At 42.6% G+C, this 18,732-nt stretch overlaps 1 protein-coding gene across 3 annotated transcripts; it reads left to right on the top strand.

Annotated features, from left to right (window-relative positions):
* Positions 1-3: 3 nt before the first annotated feature.
* On the top strand, positions 4-17,499 carry RAD17 (RAD17 checkpoint clamp loader component). 3 transcript variants are annotated; one of them, XM_069962864.1, is made up of 17 exons: positions 4-23; positions 2,068-2,171; positions 3,159-3,401; positions 3,494-3,568; positions 3,686-3,842; positions 3,995-4,131; positions 4,662-4,714; positions 4,813-4,938; positions 6,635-6,704; positions 7,280-7,391; positions 9,267-9,458; positions 12,084-12,172; positions 12,396-12,542; positions 13,289-13,435; positions 14,869-14,989; positions 16,801-16,858; positions 16,950-17,499. In XM_069962864.1, exons 2-17 carry the CDS (start codon positions 2,130-2,132, stop codon positions 17,200-17,202), a joined length of 2,022 nt encoding a protein of 673 aa, XP_069818965.1. In that variant the 5' UTR covers positions 4-23; positions 2,068-2,129; the 3' UTR covers positions 17,203-17,499. The 3 variants fall into 3 exon arrangements, with proteins under 3 accessions (XP_069818965.1, XP_069818963.1, XP_069818964.1); XM_069962862.1 differs by lacking the exon at positions 4-23 and adding an exon at positions 211-318; XM_069962863.1 differs by lacking the exon at positions 4-23 and adding an exon at positions 229-318 and having other exon boundaries at positions 2,073-2,171.
* Positions 17,500-18,732: the final 1,233 nt, after the last annotated feature.

Raw genomic sequence — 18,732 nt, 5'->3', positions numbered from 1 at the left:
GGCGGAGCAACGTGACGTCACAGGTCAGGCCCGTATTATCGGCTTCATAATATAAATATAACCCTATCAGAAGGCAGGCTGTATCACCCCTGTAGTGTAATATGTATGTTACAGAGGTAAGCTGGCAGCAATTACAAAAGGTAAGCAATCTGCTGACCACATCAAAGATGGCGGCGCGCGCCTCACCTCCCTCAGACGTCAGAGCATCTTTTAACTTTTGTCGCTGCGTCATTGTGCGCCGGTGACGTCCATACGAAGCGCCGTGAGGTGCGAGCAGTGAGCCGCACAGAAGGGGCTGCGTTGTTGCGTCTTGTCAGGGTGAGTCCTCCGGGATGTGTCTCTGTTACCAGTACGGGCCTGTATGTGGACGAGGGGACACTGTCCGCCTGCACAGCTGCCACTTCTGCTACAAGTATCAGCACTCTCATACCTCACTGTGTGGGTATTGGCATAGTCCAGATGTTGTTGTGGCTTCTAGGACCATGTAACACAGTGTCATCCTTGGGATCTGGGTGGAGAGGAACGGAGAGGAACTGACAGGGGGCTGAGGACTTACCATTGCGTTATGTGTATGTGTGAACTTGCACCAAACAAAGATCAGCTGAGGACATGACACATTACAGAGATAGGATCCCCTCCTTACTGGATGAGGGGTAACTGACTGATCACAGGGGTAGGGAATAACATTGTCACATGGGAGAACCCTTTAAAGGGACCTGCTTTGATGTTTTGGGCAGCATGAAAGTCATCAGTGGAAAAGTGAAGTGACCTTTTCCCTTTAAACTGTTCAAGATGCTTTGATGGTGCGTCACTTCCTCATTCACTATACTGTACCTCTGCTTCTACACCATATTTGCTTGTAGAAAAAAAAAAGTTGTTTTTCCATTTTATGTTTATTTTATTTTATTTTTTTACAAAACCCAAATAAACATTTTCAAAGTGAACCTGTCAGCTGCTGTCATTGTTAGATAGCTGTTAGTGCTCATGGTATCCTTCATATGACTGTCTGTGCTTCCTCACAATACTTTGGAGATCAAAGCAAATAGAAAAGTACGTCAGAATATAATTCGGATGTTATTTGATGCCAGATTATTGATCATAAGAGTCGGGATGGCAGCTGCCGTCCCAAGTATAAGAGAAGGGGAAAGGTGTTTGGAGAAATATGAAAAATATCAGAGGAGATAGGTTAGGTGGTGTTTTTATTTCCTCCCCTAGGCATGGGGTGGGGGTGGGGATAGAGGGTAGGGAGGGCGGGTTTGGAGAAAATGTAATCTGTGAATGGCTTTTGTATTCAGAAATGAAATCCGAACGTATGACTATGTTTTTTTTTAAAGAAAATAATAAGAATAAAATTCAATTTAAAAAATAAACTATGCTTCTAGAACATAGAAAGATTCTTTTATTCTCTAGTAAGAATAATCAAAGAGGCTTTCCCAAGCTCCTGAAGTGCAGCAGGCTGTAATGGTGCATTTACACATTTTTGAAGCCAAAGCCAGGAACAGACTATAAACAGAGACCAGGTCATAAAGGAAAGACTGAGATTTCTCCTCTTTTCAAATTTATTTCTGGTTTTGGCTTAAAACAATCTATCAGATAAATCTGTCTGTGTAAGCACACTATAGTAATACACTTCCTCACTCCCCCCTGAGTGTGAATTACAGCTGACATATTTTCTTTAAACCTTTAAATTGATTGGCCATTAATTGATGATAATGTCACTTGCTCTCTGAGGCGGCCCTGTTCAGTAACTCCGCACCTCTCTGGTGCCACCGGATGGCTCCTTTGTCCATGCATCATGTATGGAGGAGCATGTGATGATACAGGTCACTGTACCCTGTACACTACGTCTGCACTCCTTACTTCTGTTCAGTATTGCTGTGTATGAACAGAGGAGCCGTCCAGCAGCACAAGGGGAGAGGGGTGGAGAGTATACGAGTATATGATTATTAGGACTGCTGTTAATTTCAATAAAGTACATACAGGGTGGTCAACACCTTTGAATATTTTACAATTTTTATTTAGCCTTCTACAATGTTATACTTAAATGTCCTGTGTGCTTTGTTACAGTGCAGCAGGCGGCTACCACATATCATGCAGTGCTGAGCTCATGGGAGACTTAAAATTTTATAATGTCAAAGACCTCTTTCAGAAGGAAAGTAACTTCTGCTAAGGTAATGTGTTAGTGTTATATTGCTGCTTTGATGTATTTGCTATTTCTCTCCCACTCTAAAATGTAGTCATGTTTATTGAAGTGGTCTTTCCAACTCAACATTTATAGCATGTCCATAGGATATGTTATAAATGTCCAACCTCTACAGTCCGCACCTATTATCTGGATGATTAACAGTGGGGAAGTAAAATATGCTAATGTGTGGTGCTGCTCCTCCAACCAATCAAAACTTCTGACATGTCATATGTAGGACAGGTAAATTATAAGTACTGTACGTAGGTGTACCTCCTGGAACCTGTTCCAGGCCTTGTAGTTATTCAGGCCTCCCACATTCCATAGAGGCAAAATTAAACAATTTTCTAGAACTGGGGGGGGGAAATGGTAGCAAGCTTACTCATGCATCTATATAGATTGGTTTTTGGCACCTATATTTTTGGGTTACTGCAGTATTGAAGGTTTGCCATTTGAGGCCCAATATGCTGTGGATTGTCCATAGCAGATTTATATATGTAAATTGCACAGTGTATTACTAGAGTAGCAAGTTTTCTCTTTGAATATATGTTGGATCCTTTGCAAAACTTGCAACTGATGATTTTAAATGTTTGTTTATTTTAAACGTATGCATAAATCCCCAGCATCTCTGTCCAATGCACAGCCACACTCAATGTTAATGCATTTTATAGAATGTTAACCTGCTCTGAATTTGATGCTTTGGGCATATGTGATAGATCATCTCCAGAGACAGTGTTATTGTTACTTATGAACTGGTAGAAATGTCTGCTAGTTACCTGACACTGCAGATTTTAGTATATCAAGATCCCATACACTCCTATAATATTTCCAATATAAATACAATTGCGATCAGTTACAGCTTAGACCATATTAAATATTACATTTAGTATTTGCTTAGTGTGTAGGATGGATTAAAAGTATTCACAACAATACAGAATATATATAGATTTGTATTTCTAATATTGCTTCTCTACAGATCACCAACTGGGTAGAACCGTCCTTTGAAGATTTCTTTGGCTGCTCAGGCAAAGCCACATCTCAGTCATTTGGAGCATCTAAAAGAGGGAGCAAGAAAGATGAGTCCGCATTAGAGAACCCATCTCAGAGCAAAAAAAGAGCAAATCCATTCTCTGCCAATCATTGTAATGATGGAGTCAAAGGACCCTCGGAGCAGGCTCAGAATGACCCCTGGATTGATAAATACTCACCCAGTGTTCAGGTAGGTCTCTTGGGAAAGATACATCGAGTTGTATAATTTATTCAGCAGAGCTGATCAGGTTTAGAATGAAGCACTCTTGTTCTTGTTTGCAGGCAGACCTTGCCGTACATAAGAAGAAGGTGGAAGAGGTGGAGACCTGGCTAAGAGCTCATGCTGACAAAAAACAGGTTTGTTTGCTTATTTTACTTTGATATGTTGGAAAATGTCAGTGTATTGCTTCTTCCTATAGATATTTTTGGAAACCATATTATGCCTAACTTTTACCCATTTGCTTGTGTTAATAGGGTGGATCTATTTTGTTGCTCACTGGCCCTCCTGGTTGTGGAAAAACCGCAACTATCCTGGTTCTTGCTAAAGAGATGGGGATCCAAGTGCAGGAGTGGATCAACCCTTTAATGCAGGAATTTAAGAAGGATGAGCCTCCAGAGATATTTGACCGAGGTAAGAAAATATAGAAATAAAAAAGAACATGTAAGTATTTTTTATGTTCCCAAGAGAGCTGCCGGACTGAAAAGGGGAATTACTCCGGCATGTTCCTTTAGTTAAGTGTACAATATGGATTTTAACCGTTTCTTTTCCATTTCCTCCTCTAGAGATGGGATTCCAGATCTTCACCAGTCAGTCTCAGTCCGCTCTTTTCCAAGACTTTCTTTTAAGGGCAAACAAATACAACAAACTTCAGATGCTAGGAGAGTCTCCGTCTACTAACAGGAAAATTATTATTGTTGATGTAAGTCGTAAAGAGAAAATGAACTTATGTATCTAAAGATAATATGCATACATACAGATATATGGCGTTGTCTGACTTGGTTGGAAATGATTTGTTTTATGGCTTGGACCTCCCCACTGTTCTCTTTTATTTTGGAAGCAGTGATAGTGTACCTATATACCTCACCACTGCAGCTCTTCAGTGGTCTCGCACAGTACACTGCTGAGGCCACAGTCATTGACTATAGCAGTGATAAGGCTTTATGGACATGTCATTGCTGATGTCAGCGAGGGTTGGAACAGCAAAACGTATTTGTTTTTATCTTAAAAATCCTAAGCCTTAAGAAAAGTAAATTGTATTGGGTATTCAACAGAATAACTTGCTTTCACGTAAAAAAAAAAAAAAATTGACATGTAGAAACATGGCTAAACTTTTAATTGGTTGGGATCTGTGTGTTAAGACCCAGACTGATGCCTAAACCTAGAGAAACATACTCTTTAAGCAAATATCAAGTAATATATTTAGTTGTTTTACCTATTTATTGTTTTTAGGATATGCCCAACCAGTTTTATAGGGACCCTGCAAGTCTACATGATATTCTCAGGTAAGGTAGAATATAAACTGTGCACAGGTTTCTGCTTGTATACATTCCCCGCAGAGTTGCTCATTTTCTTTTCTTTTTCTCTCTTCATTTTACCACAGGAGATTTGTGAAGACTGGTCGCTGCCCCCTAGTATTTATAATATCCGACAGTCTGAGCGGTGACAGCCATCAAAGACGACTGTTCCCGAAAGAAATCCAGGAAGAGTTGCTTGTTTGCAATATTAGGTGAAAGCCTTCTGCTGAGACACAACTGACATATTACTTTATCCAAGTACACTTATAAAATGGGCCATATAACAATAGTAATCATTATATGGTATGTACACAGTAAATAGGCATCCAGTGCAGAGATGTTATATTCTTATCATAAGTGGAAATATCAAGTTTCATACATGGTCCAAACACAAGGGGGGCATTTATCAAGACAGGCATACTCGTATGCTAGTCATAAATAAAACCCCGGACGGATTTACTAAGAGGTGCACAACTCCTAGTAAAACCGGCGCATGCATTGCCCAAAAATGTAAAGCCGCTTAGCACAAAAGTAGATTTTTGCCTGGTTTACACCTGTTTATAGACGTAAACCTTAGAAAATCAGGCTACGTCTCCTCCCCGCTTTGCCGGCGCCCCTTGCCCGTCCATTAGGCAAGTGGCCTACAGCTGGCATACGACATGGAGAAGGGGTGACTCTGCCTCCTTTCCGTGGTGTATGCCATGGGCACATGTTAGTAAATGTCCCCCAAGAAGTTGAATCTATGAAAGATTACTTTCAGATATAGAGACAAGACATGACATGATGCTAGAGACAGTGGGCAAACAGTCATTGGTGCCTTGTAGTAGTGCACGGGTTCATCAGAAGTTAAAACAGGAAGCAATATCTTTCGTATTGAAATTAGTTTTAATTACAGGGATATTGTCATTTTGATTGTGTTTTGTTGCAGTGATTTTTTACTAAAGTGACAGCAGAATTTGTAGCCATATTAGTTGTCTTTTTTTTACCCTATTTTTAATACAGCTGTCTCTTTAAAGCGCACCTGTCATTATAAAAAAAAACTTTTGAAATGTCACAGAGACATGTCAAAAGTTGTGATCGGTCAGGGGGCTGAGTGTTTAGACTGCGAACGATCAGGAGAACAAGTCTAGAGAAATCCGCTCTCAGCTGTGTCATGTGTCCAGGACAGCTGCAAAATGTATGTCTATGCTCACACAGACACAGGGTAGGTAGTGGAATGCACTGCAGCACGGTACAACTCCCTGCTGATTCTCCCGAACATGTCAAAAGTTTAGAATTTCAGGTACACTTTTAAAATTAGACATACTTACAGGCTGAAAGCTTGAAATCTGTTTCGGAAAAGCTTGCAACCAGAATTACTGCACTTCTTATTGTCACTCGATAGAAAAATGTCTTTGAAAGGAGAACAAATGTGATTGTAAATATTATAATAAAGAAACCCAAGTATGCTGTGTCCCCTGCCATTTAAGAACTTAACAGCAGGTTACATTATTCTGCTGTTTTCCTTTAAGGCTACATTCACATGCAGTTGTTTTTTTTCCCTTTTTTTTCTTTTCAGACATTTGTGTGACTGGCAGAAATACATACACGATATTATTAACGTATAAGGTGATAAGTGTCTAATCGATGTGGGTCTGACCACTGGTATACTCTCCAAACATGAGAAGGGGGGGAGGCGGCCCTTGTCCTGAATAAATGGAGCTGCAGTTCACATGCTTAGCCTCCACTCTTTTTTTTTTTTTTTTTTAATTCAAAGTGAATATATAAAATCTCTCTCATTCCCATGGTTGGCAAACAACTGATAATGGATAACACTGATACATATGACCTATGCCTATATTGTTTATAGCTATTTATACAGTATACCATAGATATGTTTATGTACTAATTGCTCATGTACTCTTGCAGCTTCAATCCCGTTGCTCCCACAAGTATGATGAAAGTGCTGAGCAGGATTGCAGCTACAGAGGCTGCTATGGTCAGTAAGTGCATAGTATTGAGACTATCACAATCTTCTTACTGTATATAACTGTCTTTTCTCAAATCTTTCAAAGTTCCAAACTTTTGTTCATAGACCATAGTGCCATGCATTATCTTCATGCTTTCATGTGTGTAGCTTTTAAGCCATGCATCATCTAGACCCTGTAGTGCACAGCAAGGTTGTTGGGAGTCTGTCGATTACTTTATGCTATCAATTATTTTTTCCTTGACAACCCTAAAGTGAACCTGTCACCCAAATAATAGCCTAAGTTCTGCAGCTCTATAGACAATGAATAGAACATTTTGCATGCATGCACAACTTGCCACTCCATTCATAAAAGCCTCTCAGGGCTCTATTATGGACATGGTGGGGGTCCTAGCGGTCAGACTTTCTCCCCACACTACCACTTATCCACTCTGCTCCGGTTAGGGAATTGGTTAATTTAACTCTGAACACCCCTTCAAGTTATGTTACTGTTATGTTAGGCTTAACAGGAAGGGGTAAAATCTTGAAACTCATATATATGCCACATTGAGCAGTATTGTCACATGCTCACTCTTTCTGTATTTCAGAGCGGAGGGAAGTATGTTATTCCTGATAAGGAAACTTTGGAGTTGTTGTGCTCCGGCTGTTCAGGGGACATTAGAAGCGCCATTAATAGCCTTCAGTTCTCAGCACTTAAAGGTAAGATTAAATTTATGACTCAGTCCTAAAAGTGATTGTGATTTAAAAAAAAAAATAAAAATCTGCCTTTTTCCCCAAAAATTCTTTACTCTTGATCATATCACTAAAGTAAAAAAATGCTGTAATTCTAGACACAGGCTTAAGAGACTTAAAGGGGTATTCCCCCCAAGAGCTAAAAAAAATGTAATGCTCCCAAACCTAGCTGACCTTACTCGCCAAGTCCCCCTGAGTATTTTGAGCAGTCTCCCATCTTTCTAGCTGCTGCCGTTCCTGAGTTACAAGTTTTTCTAACAGCGATCTATAACCAACATAGGAAACTACATTTCCCATCATGCAATGCTTCTGCCTGATGATCCTTATGACAGTCTGTGGAACTACTGCTCCCAGCCATCCCATAAGTGTCTTCCACTCTGTCCTAGATTACAGGGCATGATGCAACACATAGGGCAGAGTGGAAGACACTTATGGGATGGCTGGGAGCAGTAGTTCAACAGACTGGCATCACGCAAACATGATGTCCCCTGCTGTATCTCATCCCCCGGTGGCCGCCAGCGTCACGTCCACCCCCTGGCCCCCCCTCCCAAATCCCAGCAGGAGATGAGATACAGCGGGGGGGGACGTCATATTAGTGTGATGCCAGTCTGTGGAACTACTGCTCCCAGCCATCCCATAAGTGTCTTCCACTTCCACAGGGGATGCCATATCCCGGCACGCGGGGGTGGGGGGTGGCGGGTGGTGGACGTTGCCGCGGCCGGCACGGTGAGATGAGTGGCGGCCACCGGGAGGTGATATGCAAGGGGGGGCGGACGTACCACGGGCGGCCACCGGGAGGTGATATGCGCGGGGGTGGACGTGCCACGGGTGGCCACCGGGAGGTGAGATCCGGGGGTTGGGGGCTGGTGGATGTTGCCTCGGCCGGCACCGGGGGGTGGTGGACGTTGCCGCAGGTGGCCACCGGGAGGTGATATGCGAGGGGGACGTGGGGTGGACGTGCCGCGGGCGGCCACTGGGGGGGATGAGATGCGGGGTGGGCACAGCCGGCTCCGGGAGTTGAGATGTGAGGGGGGCGGGGGGTGGACGTGCCGCGGGCGGCCACCAGGTGGATGAGATGGGGGGCGGCCACCGGGAGGTGAATTCAGGACGGACGGCCAACGGGTGGTGAAATGCAGGGGGGCGGGGGAGCTGCTGTCAGAGAGGGAGACAGTGATCATCAGCAGCTGCTGTCACTGTCTCAGTGTCCTCCCTTGCTTCAGTGGACTGGGTGAGAAGCGCTAACCCGACCCATTGAAGAGATGGCGGACACGTGATGCCGTCTCTGAGGGTGCGGGCCAGGATCAGGGAGCGTGTTGGGTTGGACTGAGGTCTGATGATTCTCTGCGTGGGGGTGAATGCATCTAGATAACAGCAAAACTGTGCAGAATCCATAATAACTTTATATTGGAAAGATGAAAAGCTACAGGTGGGCAATGTATTAATGCAAAAATAATTTTGGGGGGAATACCCCTTTAATGTAAAGGAGAAGTCCCATGAATTAAAAAAGAAAAAAAACAGAAAGGCAAGGGGGTGCGGGAATATAATAAACGTAGTATACTTGCCTATCCTCTTGCCCCACAACACCGCCCCAGTCACTGACTGGCTGAGTGGGCAATCGCTCCGCCGGGCCATGACATTACAGCTGCAAAGGTCTTTTGCAAGAAACGCACCCCCCTGCCTTCCTTACTTTTTTATTTTTATGGGACCTCCCTTTTAATAAAAAGTGTATATTTGTAATATATAAAGCTTCTCTAAAAACATCCTGCAGCAGGAAGCGTCCTGAAACCACTGCACTAGTCTGTTTATGTAACTTAGTCAGCCGCCTTTCTTATCTGTCTACAGATTCTTCCTTGCCAAGTGATTTTTGGTCTAAGAAGAAAGGAAAAGCTTCAAAGGTGTCCAAAGCCACGTCCAAATCAAAGGGCAAAAAAAAATCTGATAAAGTAGGAGACACAGATGAAATACAAGCCATAGGAGGCAAAGACGCTTCTCTTTTCCTGTTCCGCGCATTGGGGAAAATTCTGCATTGTAAAAGTAAGAGTCTGAGATGTTTTACTACATTTAACCTTTGTTTGTAATGTTAAGAGCCCCATTTCTGTAAAATAAAAATGATGTATGTAGTGGTGCGTTTACACAGACAGATCTTTGAAGCCAAAACCAGGAACAGAATATAAACATGGATCAGGTCATAAAGGAAAGTCTGGGATCTATTCCCTTTAAAATCCATTCCTGGCTTTGGCTTCCAATATCTGTCAGACAAATCTTTCTGTGTAAATCCACCCTAGGACTAAGCGATTAGTTAAATAAATTGCAGCTGTGCTGCACATGTGATCCAGCTATCGATCGTGTGATCTGGCTGCATGATTGATTGAGCCTTCAGGCTGTGTTCACGCAGTGCAATGAAAATGCAACATGAATGCATCATTTAATTGCAGTAATTGATCGTTTCATACAGTAATTATTTAATTGCCGTTAATGCAATGAAACTTCAAATTCCAAACAAACAATCATCCCTTGTTCCTCGGTTGACCGCTAGCCCTTCTTGGACAGGCCAATTTGCAGTGAGTTTTCCTGTCAGCAATTAGCCTGTATGAAAGGGCCTTTACACGCAGTCCTATTTAACGCCACAGAACCCACAGCAATTCTTTTATCTCCTATCCTCTGGCTAGGTGATAGATGAGGTTAATGAGACAATCCCTTGAATACATAGCGATCAAGATTTTGACGATCTGTGTATATAAATGAAAAGCTGAGCAATGCAATTGTGTCGAAAAATGTGTTGTGGTTATCGTTTTTAGCTCTGAACGGCGCTGATCCCGGCTGACACGTGCAGCCGGGCAGTGCCTCTGTTAGCCGGCGCGGGTCCCGTTGCCGCGCCGGCTAATTAAGCACTTCAATGCAGCTGTCAAACCTGACAGCTGCATTGAAGTGCTTTATGCACACTATCCCTGGTGTCTAGTGGGTCGGATCACATCGCGGGGGGGAGATCCGTTCTTCTGCCCGTGCCGGGCCTCAGCGTCGGAATGACGCTGATCCCGGCTCGGCAATAGATTGCTATGGCCTGCAGCAGGCCATAGCAATCTATGACCGATCTGATGGATCTTTGCTGTGTATATACACAGCATTGACCTCTATGAGAGATCAGTGCTATGTATATACAAGCCCCCCAGGGGGGCTTCTAGTCCATGTAAAAAAAAAAAGTAAAAAAGTGTTTTTATTAATAAAAAATCCCCTCCCCTAATAAAAGTCCAAATCACCCCCCTTTTCCCATTTTATAAATATAAATTAATAAATAAATAAACATATTTAGTATCGCCGCACGCGTAATCGCCCGAACTATTAATTAATCACATTCCTGATCTCGCACGGTAAACGGCGTCAGCGCAAAAAAATTCCAAAGTGCAAAATTGCGCATTTTTGGTCGCATCAAATCCAGAAAAAATGTAATAAAAAACGATCAAAAAGTCGTATATGCGCAATCAAGGTACCGATAGAAAGAACACATCATGGCGCAAAAACTGACACCTCACACAGCCCCATAGACCAAAGGATAAAAGCGCTATAAGCCTGGGAATGGAGCGGTTTTAAGGAACGTATATTTGTTAACAATGGTTTGAATTTTTTACAGGCCATCAGATACAATATAAGTTATACATGTTATATATCATAGTAATCGTAACGACTTGAGGAACATGCATAACAAGTCAGTTTTACCATAGGACGGACAGCGTAAATGCAAAACTCCCCGAAATCAAAACAAATTCGTTTTTTTTTCAATTTGACAGCGCAAATGATTTTTTTCCGGTTTCGTAGCATATGTTATGGAAAAATAATGTCGGTCATTGCAAAGTACAATTGGTTTCGCAAAAAATAAGCGCTCATATACGTCTCTAGGTGAAAAAATGCAAGCGCTATGGACTTTTAAACTTAAAATGGAATAAGCAAAAGCGCAAAAACGAAAATAGGCTTTGACCTTAAGGGGTTAAAGGGGTTATCTGACATTACAAAAACTTTTGCTATATAGCTGCAGTTATATAGAAAATAAGAGTTTATACTTACCTCTTTGTATATTCCCCGGTGTCCTCCTGCGGTGTCTTCTGTGTTCCCCCCTGACCGCAGCCGCCACTTATGAGACGGACTTGGCTTATGAGTGACAGCCTGCTCAGCCAATCACTGGACACGGCACTGTATCGTCTCAATCAGTGATTAACTGAGTGGGCTGTCAATCCCGAGACGAGTCAGGGGGGAGACAGGAAACACTGAGGGATAGCGGAGAGGTAAGCATCATTTTCTATATAACTACAGCTGTATGGCAAACGTTTTTTAACACTAGATTTCCCCTTTTAAGTTGGAAAACATTAAGAGCTTATTTCAGGCCATAATTGTATGTATAGGTATTACTTCCATTCCTCACATCTCTACAATCCCCATATATATTATGAATAGTATGGTTGCTTTTTCTCTGTGGACCTTACAGTACATGCAGTGGCTTTGTTGGCTGTCTACAGTATTGTCATATAGGACATAACCTGCATGTAATTTATAGCTTGGCCCATGCCATAGTCTTTTGCTATGTAGCTAATAATGTAGGTTCAGATTAGTAATGTTCAGATTAGAGAAATGATTGTGGTAATGTATATATTTATGTATATTTTCCAGGAGAGGCTCCAGAAGCAGATCTGGAGTGCTATAAATTGCCAGCTCATTTATCACATCATCACAGAGACCTGCTCCTTGTCCTCCCAGAGGTAAGCAATGGGACTTAACATAAAGGACGCTCTTTTATTTGGATCAGGGCTGTATAAATGGTTATCGACTATTCAGGAGATTGCTGAGAAACACCACCTATTGCATCTAGTCTGCCCCAGTCCCCTTATTATCACCTTAGCATAGATATGCTTACACTTGCGTACTGTGACATACATCTGCTCATAGGCTGGTTACCATGTTTCTCTCTTGTTTCCTCCACAGGCTGTAGTAGAGAAGTCTCATATGCGAAGTGAATTATTCAATTTATATCTTCACCAAAACTATTTAGATTTCTTCTCTGATATTGATGATGTTGTACGAGCCAGCGAGTACCTCAGTGCTGCCGACGTTCTCACTGGCGACTGGAATGTAAGGAGTATTACTTGTGCATTTCTAGCATTGGGGTTTACTGTATACAGAAATATATAATAGTTTTTTTGCATATTATTAAAGCTTTACCAGTTGAGGCTAGGGATAAGCAAATTTACTGTATGGTGATCGGCTTGTCAGCCGGTTGTCTTTTAAATTCTGTGCTGCTCTTAACAGGGTGCCTGGAAAAGTTGGATCCAGACCTGAAAAACTGGGAGAAGTTTTCCAGGACTTGATCCAGCTTTTTCAGGTACCCGAAGCGGAGCGGCATGGAGCAGCACAGAGTTCAAAGGCAACCGGCTGACAAGCTAACCGCCAAGCCTAGCAGAGTGCTTAGCTAGTACCATAAATTCACTCATTCCTAATTGAACACTTTAAGAAAGAGACCGGACTGGTCTCGAAATGCGTTGTGTCTTGTACCATGTACAATGTTTTAATAAATTCTTTTAATGTTCGCTATCTATTCCTGGCTACCTGGACCTGCACCTGGCATCCTGTTGTTGGAGTGGAGGAGTTTGTCCATTCCTAATTGAGACAACTTGTTGTCCATCCTTACAAGGGTATTCCAGGGAAATAAAAAAAAGGCTCAGGCTAGTTTCACACAAGGCAATTTTTGAAGAACTGCCACTGCAGTTTTTGTGCCAAAGCCAGATATGGATTAAGAAGGAATGGGAAATATAAAGAAAGGACTTGTACTTGGTCAGAATCTCAGCAGTCATTTGCTTCCTTATGCTTATACCCTCCAGTTTAGATCCATGCTGAATGTATACAGTTCTTCGGTGGCGAGCAGAGGGATCATACATTCCAACAGTTCCAGAGCTTTTGCTAGTTGCCAGTCAGGAGTTGGTTTCCGACCTCTACATAAGCCACAATGGCTTCTTGTAAATAAAAAGGTTTGTAGAATTTAATTTTTTGACTATACAGAACGTTTGTCAGGGGGATGGGTTGACCATCAATGGACAATCAGCAGAATAAAGGGGCAGCACTCATTGAAGAACTGCGACCTCTTAAATGTAACCAATCACCAGATAATCGTGGTATCTAACAGTGTCAGCAGTTTGGAACAAGAACAGCTGACAGATTCCCTTTAGGTGAACAGGGGCCAAGCTATGACTAGGATGCAGTACCAGACACCACCACATGGACTATACAGTGGAAAGTCCAGGCTACAGTTAGAAGAAACCAAATCATAAGAAAATTGTGCATGTACCTAAATTTGCAATGCAATATAGCCCCCAGCACTGTTTCCAACCATATAAGTAATTGACATTGGTGTTATTCATATCCCCTGAAAAGGCACTTTGGGAGCGTCCCAGGGAGGCTTGATTGCAAAGGAGGTTTCCCGGCAGCTATGACTACTTAGCAGGCCGATTACCACCAGTGCCTACATAGGTATAATTTACATATGGCACGGAAGAGTTACAAAGTGTGTTCTCAGTCCATATTGCTTATAGCGATTACTTATATGGTTAGAAGCAGTGCTGGGGGCTATATTGCATTGCAAATTTAGGTACATGCACAATTTTCTTATGATTTGGTTTCTTTTAACTGTAGCCTGGACTTTCCACTGTATAGTCCATGTGGTGGTGTCTGGTACTGCATCCTAGTCATAGCTTGGCCCCTGTTCACCTAAAGGGAATCTGTCAGCTGTTCTTGTTCCAAACTGCTGACACTGTTAGATACCTGTTATGACACATGGTACTTTTCATATATCCATCTGTGCTTCCAGGATGTAGGGACATGCTTTTATTCTCTGGTACAAGGAGTCAAAGAGGCTTTTCCAAACACCTGAAAAGCTGCAATAATCTTTCTCCCTCCTCCTGGCTTGATTGACACCTGGAAGCTGAGTCCCAAGCAGGGTCAGGTATGGGAGGAGGAGCTTTAGGAGCTCAGGAAAGCCTCTTTGACTCTTCTTATAAAAGCATAACTCTATGTTTTGGAATCACAGCTGAATATATGAAAGGTACCAGGTGCCTCTCTGACCTCTGATCTCAATGACCCTGTAAATGATCTGCAGATACACACATGCTGATGCACCGAGGTACGTCTCTCTGCAGCCACTACATGCTGTTGATCGGAAGACGACCCATATGTCTTTTATTTTTTTTATTCTTCAATTATTATTATTCTTGCATCAATAAGTTGGAAGATATTGGTGACCAATTTACATAATAAAACCAGTTTAGTTCTTTATTTTCATCCTGTGTAATTGGATGCTTATAGAATACGTCATCTTTCACTTCGTCCAGAAATATATTCTATTGCATAAAGGTTTTCCTGTTACCTCTACGTTCCTTTCCTCTTCATTTTCCTTTTTTGTTTTCAGTATCAGGAAAATACACTGGCTGCAAGAGAACTGTTCTCAAGTTTCTGTTCCTCACCATTGTGCCTTCAGACCCAGGTGGTTCCCTACCTGGCGAAGCTCACAAACCCTCTAAGAAACCAAGGTAAACTGTGCCGTTATATCGGTAGGGAAAATACAAGATAGAACGAACAGGGTAAATTATTCCTTTAAATATAATTTTAAAGGCGTGAGCCAAAATGTACTAAAACTATTTAATTCATAGTTTAGCTTAGGGCTCTTTTACACAGGCAGACGCTGCACCGCAAGCAAGCGCTGATCTGTGAGACTGGTGCTCGCTTGCATCACTTTTACAAGGCTTAATTAATTGTGAGGCCTATTAACTACACCCTAGTCACCCACATTCCCATTTACGTGGGAAGATGTGTAAGCAACTAGTGACTGTGTAAATGCATGCAATACAAAAGATGAGATCAGCCAACGAATCAAGATTTCTAGTTCAATCCCTCATCACTGGACTCACTTAGACCAATTGTCAGAGATGAGTGTTCCTGCCTGCTGATAATAGACCCTGAGGGTCCATTTACACAGAAGGATTATCTGACATATTATCTGCCAAAGATTTGAAGCCAAAACCAGAAACAGACTGTAAACAGAGAACAGGTCATAAAGGAAAGCCTGAGATTTCTCCTCTTTTCAAATCCATTCCTGGCTTTGGCTTCAAATCTTTGGCAGATAATCTGTCAGATAGTCTTTCGGTGTAAATGGACCCTTAGACTAGACAGTAAAAAAACGCACCAGATTTGTCAATATAACGTAGGCTGTTTGATACATTTTGTCGTACTTTATTGCAAGTATTCCCTTTACCCAACATAACACGAGCCTCTGAAAAGGAGGTGCCACAATCTTCAACAGGTTCCCTCTGACCCTTATCCCCTTTTTGGGTTTGTCAAGAAGGTTTCCCTTTAAAAGAAATATTCCATCATGCAGTGGGAGCACTTTAAAAATATAAAGGTGGCATACTTATGTGCCCCAATCCCACACAGTTGTCATTCCAACATTTCCTAGCCACTGCTGCTGTTTGTGTCTTAAGCTTGTTCAACCAATTGCTGGGCTGGGAGGGCATTTCTTACAAACATTGAAAAACATCAGAAACGAAAGCAGAAAGAAAGTCCATTTGCTGTAGTGTGTGTGTGTATGTGTGTATGTATATATATATATATATATATATATATATATATATATTTGTTTTTTCTGTCAAGGAAACCCCTTGAAAGGGTAGCGTGGCGCTAAACATTTATTCACAAAATAACACACATTACAAAGTTATACAACTTCGTAATGTGTGTTATGTAAGTGAATGATCCCCTTCCCCGTGTCCCCCAACCCCCCCCCCCCCCATAACATCTTCGGAAGGCCGGCCGAACCGCTCCAGCCGCCCCTCATGCCGGCCCCCCCCTCTGCCGCGTCATCCAGCATAACTGTGCATAACTGTGCTCAACCAATCACAGCTGAGCAGCTGATCACAAGGCAGAGGGGGGCCGGCATGAGGGCGGTTCGGAGTGGTTCGGCCGGCATTCCGAAGATGTCGTCATTGTCCCAAAATGGTGGCCGGGGGGTTGACAGTAATGCGGTGAGTATAATGCACCACACTTCGGGGGGGGGGGAACACGGGGAAGGGGGCCATTCACTTACATAACACACATTACAAAGTTGTATAACTTTGTAATCTGTGTTATTTTGTGAATAAATGTTTAGCGCCGCACTACCCCTTTAATCAGAATTGGTGGGCATCTTCACTCTGTTCATCTCCTTTTGTTGTCTAATATCACTGCATTACGAGTAAATCAGGTTTTTTTTTGTTATTGATCTAGGGCAGCAACATGTATAAGCCACACACTGTAAATATTTCTTTGCAGTACGATTACATCTTATGTTGATCTTTTCCCTCTACAGCACAGATTGCCTTTATCCAGGATGTTGGCAGGCTTCCCCTGAAGAGTCACTTTGGAAGGTATTACAGAGCTGTTAAAGCATTTCTCTGGTAATTCGTTTGCCTATCCCTCATATAATATGAGATTTGTTTTGTTCCAATCTTGGTGCAGGGTAAGGCTGGAAGCCCTCACTGACAAGGACCCCGGAGTACCAGATATAGACAGTGGTGATGAAGAGGACTCTGCTCATGGACAGATCACAAGCGGAAGCAAAGCCAATACCGGGGAAGGATCCAGTGGCTCAGTACTTCCTTCCAGCCAAGGAGGAGAAACTGATCTTCCAACCAGTCAACCTCAACCTGTTACAGCTCAGGCCCTTATGGATGATGAAGAGTTAAGGATAGAGGAATATGAAAGTGACTGATACACACCACGTATAAGAGCTGCACTTGGCTGCTATCTTGTCTATTAAGAATGAACTTATTTAAAGAATTATTTTCATGCAATTGTCTCTGTAAATAACCTATCCAGCCATTTATAGCACACAAGAAAGTGTGGCAGACACATTACCTTTGTCTCCTCGCTCCGGCACCCACTTGCAGTAACATCTTATACACCGCCAGACAGGTTTATTGCAAGCCAGCCTACCTAGAATGTGAAACTTAGTTTATGTAAAGTTCTCTGCTAAACTATTTATGTAAATAAAATGTTTTTGATTTTCCCATTTTGTTTTTTGCATTTTTGTTACCTGATTTTCCTTTTAAGTTATATCATATTCAATATATCATTATTCTAGGTACCTTAAAGGAAAACAGTCAGTAGGTTCATGCAGATGAACCCACTGATAGCTCCCGGTAGCCCTTTACCTACTTTTTCTTTCCATTGCCGCTCCTTCGATGTTTGAAAGTCCCATAGTTTTCGCGAACTTTAGAGCACCCCCTGAGTACCATTGGCATCGCCTATTGCCTCATTACCACATTTACGCCTACTTTATACATATTCAAGAATACGTAAGCTGGTCTCAATTAGGCGTAAATATAGGAGGCAATGGCGAACGGGGCTCTAGGGGCCGAGGACAGCCCCCATTGGCTGTGCTGCACTGGATTCGGATGTCAGTACAACACAGAATACTAGGGAATATTTAAAGGAGAATTTGAGAAAAATTTTATTTAAGTATTGTATTGCCCCCCAAAAGTTATACAAATCACCAATATACACTTATTACAGGAAATGCTTATAAAGTGCTTTTTCCCCTGCACTTACTACTAGGGATGGTCCGAACCCTCCGAGGTTCGGCATCAGATTCCCGCTGTCTGCCCGCTCAGTGGAGCGGGTGGATACAGCGGGAGGACCACCTGGAAAACTGGGATACAGCCTATGGTTATGGCTGTATCCTAGTTTTCCAGGCGGTCCTCCCGCTGGATCCACCCGCTGCACGGACCGGGCAGACAGCGGGAATCATTACCGAGAGTTCGGGTTCGTATGAACCCGAACCAAACTCTGTTCGGACCATCCCTACTTACTACTACATCAAGGCTTCACTCCCTGGATAAAATGGTGATGTCACGACCCGACTCCCAGAGCTGTGCGGGCTGTGGCTGCTGGAGAGGATGATGGCGGGGGGATGCTCAGTGTCCCTCCAGTGCCCTGTGTCCCTCAGTGTCCCCCTGCCATCATCCTCTCCAGCAGCCACCGCCCGCACAGCTCTGGGAGTCGGGTCGTGACATCACCATTTTATCCAGGAAGTGAAGCCTTGATGCAGTAGTAAGTGCAAGGGAAAAAGACCTTTATAAGCATTTCCCATAATAAGTGTTTATTGGTGATTTGTATAACTTTGGGGGGGCAATACAATACTTTAATAAAACATTTCGCCAGACTTCACCTTTAAGGGTATGTTCACAATGAGAAATAGACAAGGAATTAAAGAGGAATCTGCTCTTAATTTCCGCTTCAG

The sequence above is a fragment of the Dendropsophus ebraccatus genome, chromosome 3 (genome assembly GCF_027789765.1).
Source record: "Dendropsophus ebraccatus isolate aDenEbr1 chromosome 3, aDenEbr1.pat, whole genome shotgun sequence".
Taxonomy (NCBI): Eukaryota; Metazoa; Chordata; class Amphibia; order Anura; family Hylidae; genus Dendropsophus; species Dendropsophus ebraccatus.
Note: the sequence above shows the minus strand (reverse complement) of the source record. Positions and strands in the feature narration are given on the sequence as shown.